Source organism: Mya arenaria, chromosome 2 (assembly GCF_026914265.1).
Source record: "Mya arenaria isolate MELC-2E11 chromosome 2, ASM2691426v1".
NCBI classification, from domain to species: Eukaryota; Metazoa; Mollusca; class Bivalvia; order Myida; family Myidae; genus Mya; species Mya arenaria.
The window spans coordinates 17,345,070-17,358,251 of NC_069123.1; the positions used below are offsets into that span (position 1 = coordinate 17,345,070).

Sequence of the window (13,182 nt, forward strand, 5' to 3'; positions counted from 1 at the left end):
TCATAGAATAATTGTAATCGTGGCAGTTGACAAATGTTTATGTGACTGAATACATACACCTCGTTACTTATTGAGTTCAGGCAACATAAAATACACAAATACGTGTGTGCAATTAGAGCATTTGAACAAACATCTACCAAACTTGGTATTTGCATGTTTTATCAATTTTACCGACACGGGCAAATTCAACGAAAAAAAATCCCATACAGTATTTTCCAAAAGAGCGCAATTGTTAAATCAGTGTCTGTAATACAAGATAGCATATACTTGGTGTTTGCATTTTTGTGGGGGCCAATAACAATCGATGACTTTTCAAATTTTCTGTTCGTTGGTTTAACTTAGATCTTAGAAAACTCGGACGGATGCACTAAAACATGGACGAATGCACCACAGACATCAATGTTAGAGTAAGAGTCCAACTTTGACGATCTGCAGAATAATTCTAACATGTTTGTAATAGCACTATTATTTGTGCACATATCAGTGGCGTTACAGTGATCTCACAGATAACATTTGACATGGCGCGTTTACCTTGGTGTCCTCATTCTGGGCTCTTATCACCAGCAGAAGTAGCGTGTCCAAGACACCGAACTACCACGTAGCGTTCTGTCTTCAAGCTTCAACAATGAAGATCGTTATTTTTCTCTCCGTTCTTGCAACTGCATTCACAACGCCATTGGACCGAGGTAATTTAACTTTTAGTTCTACTCATTAACCAAACGCATTAGGTTTTATTGTCAAAGGTATATTACAATTTTATTTTAACTCTAGCTTACAATTACGACATATGTTTCATTCACCTATCACGATTTTGTGATTAGTCAATTACGAACATCTGGGCCAATGTTACTACAACTTAAAGCGCAATCCAGTTGTTGAATGGTGTGTGTATAATTTGTATGTGTTAGACTTGATAATTTTAAACTAAAACTGGTTATACGTTAGGACATAAACGTGTCTGACTTGTTGGACACTTCTTAAGTTTAACAGGCTTAAATAGCTAATTTTGACAAGCAAAAATTCTTACTTATTTGTCTTTATTGAATAAAAATCACTGTATCGTTATTATTGGACGGATAACTTCAATAAAAAGCCTAGTTAAACATTTAAAAAAGCAATATTACAAGTTGACGTGCAAAAACTTCATCATATAAGCATGTCTTTACATTCCCCATTATTCGAGTAATATTGCGCTATTAGACTTCTTATATCGAGGGGTGAATGCGAAAACGTTCTAAGTGACATTGAATAAAGAAGCAGATAGAACCTTTTCGTTTCCACCCCTCGATATGTACGCAAACTATTTAAAAACAGCTTCAAGGTCCTATGAATGCGGGGCACAACCTATGCTGACAAGTAATAACGGCATCATCAGCAGTCATACCGGTATCGCCGTAAACCATAATTATGGCAAGAACCTGGATTGTCTCTGGCACATTATGGCGCCTAAAGGAATGAACGTGGAGCTTGTGGCAACACAGTTTGATATCGAGGACGCAACTGCGTGAGTTATTTCCCCTATAAGATGTTGCCATATAACGTAGCTATTCCTCCCACATGATGTTGCCATATTACGTAGTTATTTCTCCTGCTAGATGTTGCCATATAACGTAGGTATTTCCCCACATGATGTTGCCATATTACGTAGTTATTTCTCCTGCTAGATGTTGCCATATAACGTAGGTATTTCCCCACATGATGTTGCCATATTACGTAGTTATTTCTCCTGCTAGATGTTGCCATATAACGTAGGTATTTCCCCACATGATGTTGCCATATTACGTAGTTATTTCTCCTGCTAGATGTTGCCATATAACGTAGCTATTCCCCCACATGATGTTGCCATATTACGTAGTTATTTCTCCTGCTAGATGTTGCCATATAACGTAGGTATTTCCCCCACTAGGTGTTGCCATATTACGAAGTTATTTCACCAACTAGATGTTGCCATATAACGTAGTTATTTCTCCTACAAGATGTTGCTATATACCGAAGTTATTTCCCCGACTAGATGTTGCCATTTACCGTAGTTATTTCTCCTACAAGATGTTGCTATATACCGAAGTTATTTCCCCGACTAGATGTTGCCATATAACGTAGTTATTTCTCCTACAAGATGTTGCTATATACCGAAGTTATTTCCCCGACTAGATGTTGCCATTTACCGTAGTTATTTCCTCCACAAGATGTTGCCATATTACGTAGTTATTTCCCCTACTTAATGTTCTCATATAACGTAGTAATTTCCCCTGCTAGATGTTGCCATATAACGTAGGTATTTCCCCCACTAGGTGTTGCCATATTACGTAGTTATTTCACCAACTAGATGTTGGCATATAACGTAGTTATCTCCCCACAAGATGTTGCCATATAACGTAGTTATTTCTCCTACAAGATGTTGCTATATACCGAAGTTATTTCCCCGACTAGATGTTGCCATTTACCGTAGTTATTTCCTCCACAAGATGTTGCTATATACCGAAGTTATTTCCCCGACTAGATGTTGCCATTTACCGTAGTTATTTCTCCTACAAGATGTTGCTATATACCGAAGTTATTTCCCCGACTAGATGTTGCCATTTACCGTAGTTATTTCCTCCACAAGATGTTGCCATATTACGTAGTTATTTCCCCTACTTAATGTTCTCATATAACGTAGTTATTTCCCCTGCTAGATGTTGCCATATAACGTAGTTATTTCCCCGACTAGATGTTGCAAATTACCGTAGTTATTTGCCCTACTAGATGTTGCCATATAACGTTGTTTTTTCCCCCACTAGATGTTTTTCATATAACGTACTTATTTCCCCACACTAGATGTTTCCATATAACGTACTTATTTCTCCCACTAGATGTTTCCATCTAACGTACTTATTTCCTCTACTAGATGTTGCCATATAACGTAGTTATTTCTCCTACTAGATGATGCCATATAACGTAGATATTTCTACAACTAGATGTTGCCATATAACGTAGTTATTTTCCCGACTAGATATTGCCATATAACGTAGTAATTTCCCCACTAGATGTTGCCATATAACGTAGTTATTTCTCCTACTAGATGTTGCCATATAACGTAGTTATTTCCCCCACTAGATGTTGCCATATAACGTAGTTATTTTCCCCCACTAGATGTTGCCATATAACGTAGTTATTTCCCCTACTAGATGTTGCCATATAACGTAGTTAGTTTCCCAACTGGATGTTGCCATATAACGTAGTTAGTTTCCCAACTGGATGTTGCCATATAACGTAGTTATATCCCCCAATAGATATTGCCATAAAACGTAGTTATTTCTCCACTAAATGTTGCCATATAACATAGTTATTTCCCCTACTAGATGTTGCCATATAACGAAGTTATTTCTCCCAATAGATATTGCCATATAACGCAGTTATTTCCGCACTAGATGTTGCCATATAACGTAGATATTCCCCCTCCCCACTTGATGTTGCCATAACGTAGTTAATTCCCCTACTAGATGTTGCCATATAACGTAGATATTCCCACACTAGATGTTGCCATAACGTAGTTAATTACCCTACTAGATGTTGCCATATAACGTAGTTAATTTCCCAACTGGATGTTGCCATATAACGTAGTTATTTCCCCTACTAGATGTTGACATACCACATAGTTATATCCCCCAATAGATATTGCCATAAAACGTTGTTATTTCACCACTACATGTTGCCATATAACATAGTCATTTTCCCTACTGGATGTTGCCATATAACGAAGTTATTTCCCCCAATAGATATTGCCATATAACGTAGTTTTTTCCGCACTAGATGTTGCCATATAACGTAGATATTTCACCCACTAGATGATGCCATGTAACGTAGTTATTTCCCAACTAGATGTTGGCATAAAAGGTATTTATTTCCTTCACTAGATGTTGCCATATAACGTAGTTATTTCCCCTATTAAATGATGCCATATAACTTATTTCTTCTTCCAGATGTTTCCATATAACGTAATTATCCCCTTACTAGATGTTGTCATATTACTTAGTTATCCCCCCTTCTAGATGTTGCAATATAACATAGATATTGCCATCACTAGATGTTTCCATATAACGAAGTCGAGCAAAATAAGCACAATTGGATAGCAGGTAAACTTTAAAAAGCAAACTGTAGACTTACAAATAAAAAAAAAACATAAATATGTTTTAAAGAGGGTAATACACGACGTACCGTGTATTAACCTCTAAGTAATCTGGCGCTTGTTCAAAGAGTTATCAATAATTAAAAAAATTAAAAATATAAGCTTCATCAGAGTCGCGTTAACGTTTGTTTCACTTCTAGCCATGCTTGCAAAACATAAAGAGTATTCAACGGTGTGCGTTAAGTTGTGGCATAGTAGTCATATTCCACTTGCATAGTTAAATATGTTGACAAAAAAAAAACGTAATGTTGTTAGTATCTCGAGAAAAAAAAAATCGATTATTTGAAAATGATCTACTTCTTATATACCATAAGAAATATATATTGAAATATTAATAACTTAATCAATGATTTAAACTTTGACAGCTGCTCCTATGATTGGATTGAGCTGTTCGATGGCAACACCACCACCGCACCAAGTTTGGGCAAATTCTGTGGCCGAACCTTCAAGCCTATCTCATCCACTCAACGATTCCTGACCTTGAATTTCGTCACGGATGACTCCACCCAAGCTACCGGCTTCCAACTGTTATATAATTTCACTACAGAAGTCATCCGTATGTAAACCGTACCAGTACAGTTTCATGTTTTTAATAATGAACTTTCAAAATAATTGTATGCCTTTCTTTAATTATTAAGATCAAAGTAGTTTACCCATCGTTAGATAATCCCAAAACACTAATACGCTTTTCTGCATTGAGAAGGGCATTTCACTAGGAAAATTGTGTAACCATCAATAATTAATGTGGCAGTTTTAATTGCTCCAATGAAATAACGTCATTGTTTTTTTTTAACTTACTGTCTGTAGCATGAAGTCTTACTTTTCCCCTAGACTAGTAAACTGCACTCATACGTCCTTCAGTTAAGTAATATGTAATCTTACTTTTCCTCTAGACTATTAAACTGTATTCTTACCCCCCCCCCCCCCCCGCACACACACACACCGAGTATTCTGTATTATTCTCATCACTCCCCCAACTGAATTGAGTAGCCATTATTCTTACTCTTACTTTTCCTATTGATGGGTAACCTGAACGTAGTCTAACTCCCAACCCGCTCCTAGACGAAAAACCTGTAGCCTCATTTTCCCCTAAAACGAGTTGCCACACATTATTATTATGTTACTCCTTTCCCAGACGAATGCCTTGATACCCAGTTTATGTGCGGCAACGGTCGGTGTATCGACTCCTCCTACCGCTGCGACAACGATGACGATTGCGGAGATGACAGTGATGAACAGAACTGCACCTACACCGGAGGATCAGGGGGTATGTACATTAATAAATATGTAGAAGGCTAGGTATTCGGACCCAGGATAATTCCTTATTTTTTACTCGAACGACCTAATCCGTTTTTGATTAGTTTTAACACGGATTCCGACATAAATGTTTCATTTACTTGCTGATTTTGTTAATCACTAATCGTTGTAAATAAACATAATATTTGTATTTGTTGTGCATGTTTGTCAGTTTGCCTCTTGGCTAATGTTGATTGCAATTGTCCACTAACAATGATCCCACACGGACAAGACCAGTAGCTAACACTCAGCTATGACCTTGTATAATGGCATTAGTAAAACAGGCATGTGACAGATAAGCTCACACAACCTGCATCCATATACAAAAAAAACAGTTTAATTACAATACTTGAGGGTAACAGCCAATGACGGTCAGCGAAATAATATAAGCATTCATGGTGTTGAGTAGTCTACCCTAACCTGAGAGTTGCAGTTCATGTATTCCTTAAAGCAATTTGCTTTTAATGAGATTGCTGTAGGTATTTGGCTAATAGAATTGGCAATGAAGTTTTGTTAAGTACTTTCGTTGAAATGCTTTCTAATATGTTTACTTTTCCTGGTCAGATACATGTGTAGTGTTGAAAACAAGTTTAAAAAAAGTTGTAATTGAAACTTTGAGCTCTGGGCTGGTTTGTACATATTTTTACTCTATTTTCATTTTACAATCTTTCAATAAAACAATAATAAAGTACAACATCATATTTGAAATATATGATCAGGCAATTGCGCGAGCGACGAGTTCCAGTGCCCGAATGGTGACTGTATAGCACGTGACTGGCTGTGTGACGGGGATAATGACTGCGGAGACTACACGGATGAACGCATCGACGTCTGCCACACACAAGGACCAGGTAAGGAAACATAAATATCTGAAACAAGCAGCATCGAAGTCTGCCACAAACAGGAACTAGGTAAGGAAACAGAACAATCTTAAACAAGCAGCATCGAAGTCTGCCACACACAGGGACCAGGTGAGGAAACAGAGCAATCTGAAACAAGCAGCATTGAAGACTGACACACACGGACCAGGTGAGGAAACAGAACAATCTGAAACAAACAGCATCGAAGTCTGCCACACACAGGGACCAGGTGAGGAAACAGAACAATCTTAAACAAGCAGGATCGAAGTCTGCCACACACAGGAACCAGGTGAGGAAACAGAACAATCTTAAACAAGCAGCATCGAAGTCTGCCACACACAGGGGCCAGGTGAGTGAACAGAACAATCTGAAACAAGCAGGATCGAAGTCTGCCACACACAGGGGCCAGGTAAGGAAACAGAACAATCTGAAACAAGCAGGATCGAAGTCTGCCACACACAGGGACCAGTTAAATAAACAGAAAATCTGAAACAAACAGCATCAAAGTCTGCCACACACAGGGGCCAGGTGAGTGAACAGAACAATCTGAAACAAGCAGGATCGAAGTCTGCCACACACAGGGACCAGGTAAGGAAACAAAACAATCTGAAACAAACAGCAGCAAAGTCTGCCACACACAGGGGCCAGGTGAGTGAACAGAACAATCTGAAATAAGCAGGGTCCTAGTCTGCCACACACAGGGACCAGGTAAGGAAACAAAACAATCTGAAACAAGCAGCATCAAAGTCTGCCACACACAGGAGCCAGGTAAGGAAACAGAACAATCTGAAACAAGCAGGGTCCAAGTCTGCCACACACAGGGACCAGGTAAGTAAACATAACATTCTGAAACAAGCAGGATCAAAGTCTGCCACACACAGGGACCAGGTAAGAAAACAAAACAATCTGAAACAAGCAGGGTCCAAGTCTGCCACACACAGGGACCAGGTAAGTAAACATAACATTCTGAAACAAGCAGCATCAAAGTCTGCCACACACAGGGACATATTTCAAAAATCGGAGAATGTGGTACCGTGTAAGAACACTTCTACTGCAAGCTGGTTACTATTTCGTTTCAATATTGTGCAAACTGTGTTGCGAGTAACTTTTCTTCCGAATCGGACTTGTGCATATTTTGAGATCTGATTGCATAGCAAGTACATTTCGGTCCTTACACACCCCGTAGGAACATTATCATGCATGCAAACATAACTGATATGCATAGTACCTATGTCGGAACACAACAAAACTGATAAGCACTTCTTAAAAAGGAAATATGCACATATTAATAAAAGTGGTGGCGCTGTTGTCCTAGTGGTGGCGCTATCGAGTATGTTTTGTGCTTGAAGTAATATAAAAAAGTTTTTAGAGTGAATACATAAGTTGCTATGTTTATTATTCATTGAACATTATGCTGGTTATGCATACTACGTGCGGAAACTAGACTCTTCGCGAACTACCATAACCTTATTAAAAACTATTCCGAAAACAAACGTCTAGGTGCTTTAATTTTACCATAGAACTATAAGTATATATCATGTGTGTCCGGTACGGACCCGAGTGCACGCGCGAAAGCCGAGTTACCGGCCACGCAGCGTGACCGAGGGACGGATTTTTCGATCCGGACCGGAAAAAAACGTGATTGAGATTTTTTCTTGCATACCTAAAATTATCAATTTGTGGAAAATTGACTTAGGAACGCGCTTTTGTACATTTTACCAAAAAGCGCTTGAAATATTGTTTACTGACGTCATAAAGCGCAGTAATTTTAAATCACTATTGATGTCAAATAGTAACTATTTAAATCGCGTTTTTACGATTATTTATTATCTATCTTAATTAATTGCATACTTAATCATTTGATTGTGCTTTATTGAAATGGAATAATGTACTTTTCATAAACCATACAATAAAATATATAAGAAGTGGCGCGTGGTTGGGTGTGAAATCTTACATGGGGGTGTGAGTTGCGTTTTTCCAGCACTGGTCACATGACCGTTAACACACGTCCGGTCTGCAAAAATACCCATCTCTTAACCGGACCCATATGATAGATACTTATCACTGTGTGGAAAGGGACACCGGATATAGCTAAAAAAGTGATAAGAAAACAGACAATTATGCAGTTTTAATTCATCAGAGGTAAGATCTTGCTGTGTTAACGCATATCTACCGTATCCACAAATGAAGCAAGTGTTTGAACTAATAGCTGAATGCTAAATTTGGCCTATGGTATACTTTAAAGTGCTTACGATTTAGCAGACCTCGTAAAAGGTTTCTTCAAATCTGAGATGATCACCTCAAAACTTACTGAATTTCGACAAGTATTGTTATTTTTAGGAAATATATCGAATAAATAAAAAATCTGAATCGAAGGATTTCACAAGAATAAGCTCAACTATTGTTCTTGTAAGAAATGGCAATGTAACTTTTAAACTGTTAGAAATATGCCCTTAGAAATGTTCACAGTACTGTACTGGGGATAGCCGTATTATGTACTGGGGATAGTTTCAAAGTTGAGAAATGTGTGTCCTGGAGATAACATGTAAAATGGGACCAAAATTTATAGTAACACTGTTAATATACACTATACATGTTTATGTCTATTTCGAACTTTTAAAATAATCTGCAAAAAGTGAGAGTACAATTTGATAAGAAATTATTGAGCAAACTTTAGTTAACAATGAGTTTGATCCGTGCTCTCCTAAATGAACGTATAAATGCAAGCTGCGTAAATATCAGGGTTGGTCACAATACATTCTTTCTCACTGAAGTGAACAAGCAGAGACCATTATTTTGTTCTAAGTAATACCAACATCGACCCAAGCTTAGAAAAAAGCTTTGCGTGTTCCAAATTTGATCACAATATCCCTACTGGTGACTTTCTGTTTGCAAAAACGTACCTACTTGATTTACAAAGCAATATTATATATATGAATAGCAAACACCACATAAATTCTACGGCCATATGTTTTGTGTTTCTCAATAAATCAGATTACCGGCGTATTTCAAATATTTACATATTGATGCTTGTGAAAAAACACATCATGGTTGACTAATATGTATGAATGAAACAGTTTTAAGTGCATACAGATACAAAGAATAACAACATGTTTTTGCTCTCACCCCTCGATATGGACAACATAGAACAATTTCCCTCGAGCTCGCGTATAGATAAATAGCCATAATCATTATCACAGTCTCGTTTTTTTTTTAATGCATCGTTACTATCCTCAGTCCACTTAATAGCTATCCCCTGTGCAGTTATTTATTTGCTTCATCTATCCCCAGTACACTGCCAGGGCATCAAAAGGTATGAATATCTCCGTAACAACAAAATATATCATATTGATATTTTATACATTACTAGATTATGTAATTACAATGAAATCGCTCGATTCAGTTTTTATTCTTACTTTCAAATTTTTTATCTATGTTTGAAATCGTACCACATAAATGAACATTTGTGAGCGATCATGCAACTTTCGGCGAGAATTGGGCTATTATACAAAAGAGGAGACAAGTAATTCAAAACTATTCGATTTTGTTAAATATATCACCATAAAATACAAAAAAAATGATAGAAAACTGTCCATGTGTCAAAACCAAACGCTTATCGATTGATCACTTTTTGAGCTATATCCGGTGTCCGTTCCCACACAGTGTTATAGTTCTATGGTAAATATTAACAGCACAAAGCCGTTTCTTTTCGAAATAGTTTTCAGTAAGGTTTAAGTAGTTAGCGTAGAGTTTTGTTTCCGCAAGAAGTATGAATAACCTGCATAATAATGAATGATAAACATAGCAACCTTAATATTCATTCCAAAAGCGTTTACTTTGTATATTACTTCAAGGGCGAAACATACTCGACAGCGCCACCACTAGGGCAACAGCGCCACCACTTTTATAAAATATGTGCATTTTTCCTTTTTAAGAAGTGCTTATCAGTTGTGTTGTGTTCTGGCATAGGTACTATGCATAACAGTTATGTTTGCATCCGTGAGAATGTTCTTACGGGGTGGGTAAGCACCGAATTGTACTTGCTCTGCAATCACATCTCAAAATATGCAAATGTCCGATTCGGGAGAAAAGCTCTTGACACCACAGTATAAGTGTTCTTGCATGGTACCACATTCTCCGATTTTTTTAAATATGTCCCTTAAATGAAATTATCAAATAAAATATAAACTATACTCACATTTGTTTATGTAAACATAGGGCACAGCTTCACCACGGAAGTGTCGACAGCTCTTTTTATTTGCACCACCGTAAAGTGGTGGAGCTGGCGTTTAGAGGCCGTGAGCTGGCTGAACTAGATTTCGCTGAAACAGAATTAAGTTCAACCATGAAGTCTAGGACATCTCTCCTTATTTCAGTTCAGTCCCACTGCGGACCAACCAATGTGACCGGGCAGCTCGGCACAATCACCAGCCCTAACTTTCCACAGAACTATCCGAGTAATGTACACTGCGTCTACCGCATCCAGACAGATGGACAAGCTAAGGTAGGTCACGAGTACCCCCTACGTCTGGTTAGACTTATTCGCATTCGGAACTCCTCGGCCATTTTCCATCGAAAACAACCTCGGGTGTATATGGACGGTTTACAATGTCAGAAATCTAAGCACTTTAACTACGCTGCAAGTAGATCGCAAAGTTATTTCAATTCAGCAGTTAACTTGATGACTTTACTCCTGGGAATCATAATTATTTATGCAATAATAAACTTCAATGGTAATCAATTTCGACTTATTGATACACAATACATTTTAAAACACTTTATTAATACTACCATTTAAAATTTTACAAACAACTGATGTACCGACATACACCCGAGGTTGTTATCAATTGAAAACGGCCGTGGAGTTTCGAATGACCCATTCGAGGAGTTTTAGTACGTGTTGCAACGTTGCCTACTAGTTTGAGCCATTCGGCGACCATAAAGAAATACTAAAACTGTAAAGCATGTTTCCATCTGTGTGATAAAATACATCAAATACCTGTTTAAGAATGTACATCTATGTTGATCTAAGCTCCAATGATTTTGTTAACTTTTACAAAACAGTATAATACTTCCGTTAGTTTTATGTTTACTACATACATTGAGCTTGATTTTTTTTCTTTATTAGATACTAAATATAACGTACGTACATTTTTTTTGAAACGTTATGTGGAAAACGAAGGCACCCGAAGATGATGATTCTTCTGGGTAAATTTATTTGTGTAAACCATAAATAAAATATTTCGTTTGCGTCGATGATGGATAGTTTAAAAACATTATATAACACACACTCAAGTTAAACATATAGCGATAATACAAATTATACGACTATACCTCCAACAGAGCTTCTTATGGTTGTAAGCGGACCGTGCACGAGATTTTAGAGTAATCCCACTAGCCGATACATTGATTTTAGAATGGCCATGATAAAAATCTAATGTTAACCTTTCGGAAAAATATTCCTATTCATCAATTAATAAATCTGTATTTATTTATTTATTAATGCATTTATCATCGTATAGGTCATCCAGTTCAAGTTTGCTCAAAACTTCCATCTCGAGCCTGACAATGCCTGCTCCTATGACTTCGTGGTCATTAAGACAGCGGACGCCCTCCATAACCATGGTATCCAGATAGTTTTTTGTTTTGTACTTTGTGGAAGTGTAATGATTTATGTCTTGTTTATTCGAGGTCATTTAAATTGTCCGAATGAATTTTGAAAATACAGTTTCTCTTCACCTGGTGCGCAGGGGTTTCGTTACCCTCACTGAGCAACCAAACATTCTAAGACTGCTGTTTTAAAACTAATATGTTTATTCAAACAGCAGTATAGTACTATTGTCCCCTAAAATTTTATGAACAAATGATTATTTTTTGTAACAAATATTGTTGTTAATAAATTCTCTAAGCCGAAAACTCGTTAGCAATTTATTTATCTAATGTTGATAATAAAGGGTTCTCTTAAATCAACATTTAACAATACAATGAAAGTCATTAAGCATGAGTAAATTAGTATGTTTTGAAGTTGTCGTCGCTAATCATAAAGTTATTTATACATGAACTTCTGTAGGTCCATTCTGCGGCCATACTGCTCCTGCTACAATAAACATCCCGGGGAACCATGCTTACGTGATCTTCAAGTCGGACGGGTCTGACCAGTACACTGGATTCAGTCTCGAATGGACTGTCATATGTAAGTCCACATGATGATGATGATGATGATGATGATGATGATGATGATGATGATGATGATGATGATGATGTGAAGATGATGATGATGATGATGATGATGATGATGATGATGATGATGATGATGATGATGATGGAAATGTTGTTGTTGCTGCTGCTGCTGCTACTGCTACTGCTGCTGCTGCTGCTGCTGCTGCTGCTGCTGCTGCTGATGATGATGATGATGATGATGATGATGATGATGATGATGATGATGATGATGATGATGATGATGATGATAAGACAACATACATCAAGGTTCAGCGATTGTTAACAACCTGTTTTCTTTTTCAGAAGTTTCAACGGACAGGAACAAAGTATGCTTAGTTCAGTGTGGTGTTATCATAATAAACAGGAATAAACTGTTGACAAATATGTTCGTATATATTTTAGTATTTACAAGATCATACACACAATACCAATCACAGACATAATAAATGTGTCCATACAAACTGATAACTATCGTCAGTGCCATGGCCAGAGACATATTTCAACCGAGCCAGTCTTAGGGGTCCCGGTGCATTACTGGCACTATATGAACATACTTTTTTACGAGTGAGCGAAAAGGAAATATGTTTATACATCTTAACATTTATTTTAGGATCTAGGGACAAGCACACCGGAACAAAG

At 37.3% G+C, this 13,182-nt stretch overlaps 1 protein-coding gene across 1 annotated transcript; it reads left to right on the forward strand.

Annotated features, from left to right (window-relative positions):
• The first annotated feature begins 558 nt into the window (after window positions 1–558).
• LOC128222284 (tolloid-like protein 1) lies at window positions 559–12,927 on the forward strand. Its single transcript, XM_052931252.1, is given in 9 exon segments — window positions 559–686; window positions 1,315–1,504; window positions 4,534–4,724; window positions 5,304–5,435; window positions 6,154–6,315; window positions 10,701–10,828; window positions 11,847–11,949; window positions 12,395–12,517; window positions 12,847–12,927. Coding segments are annotated over 9 exon segments (1,092 nt in total). The 5' UTR covers window positions 559–625; the 3' UTR covers window positions 12,849–12,927.
• The last annotated feature ends 255 nt before the right edge of the window (window positions 12,928–13,182 follow it).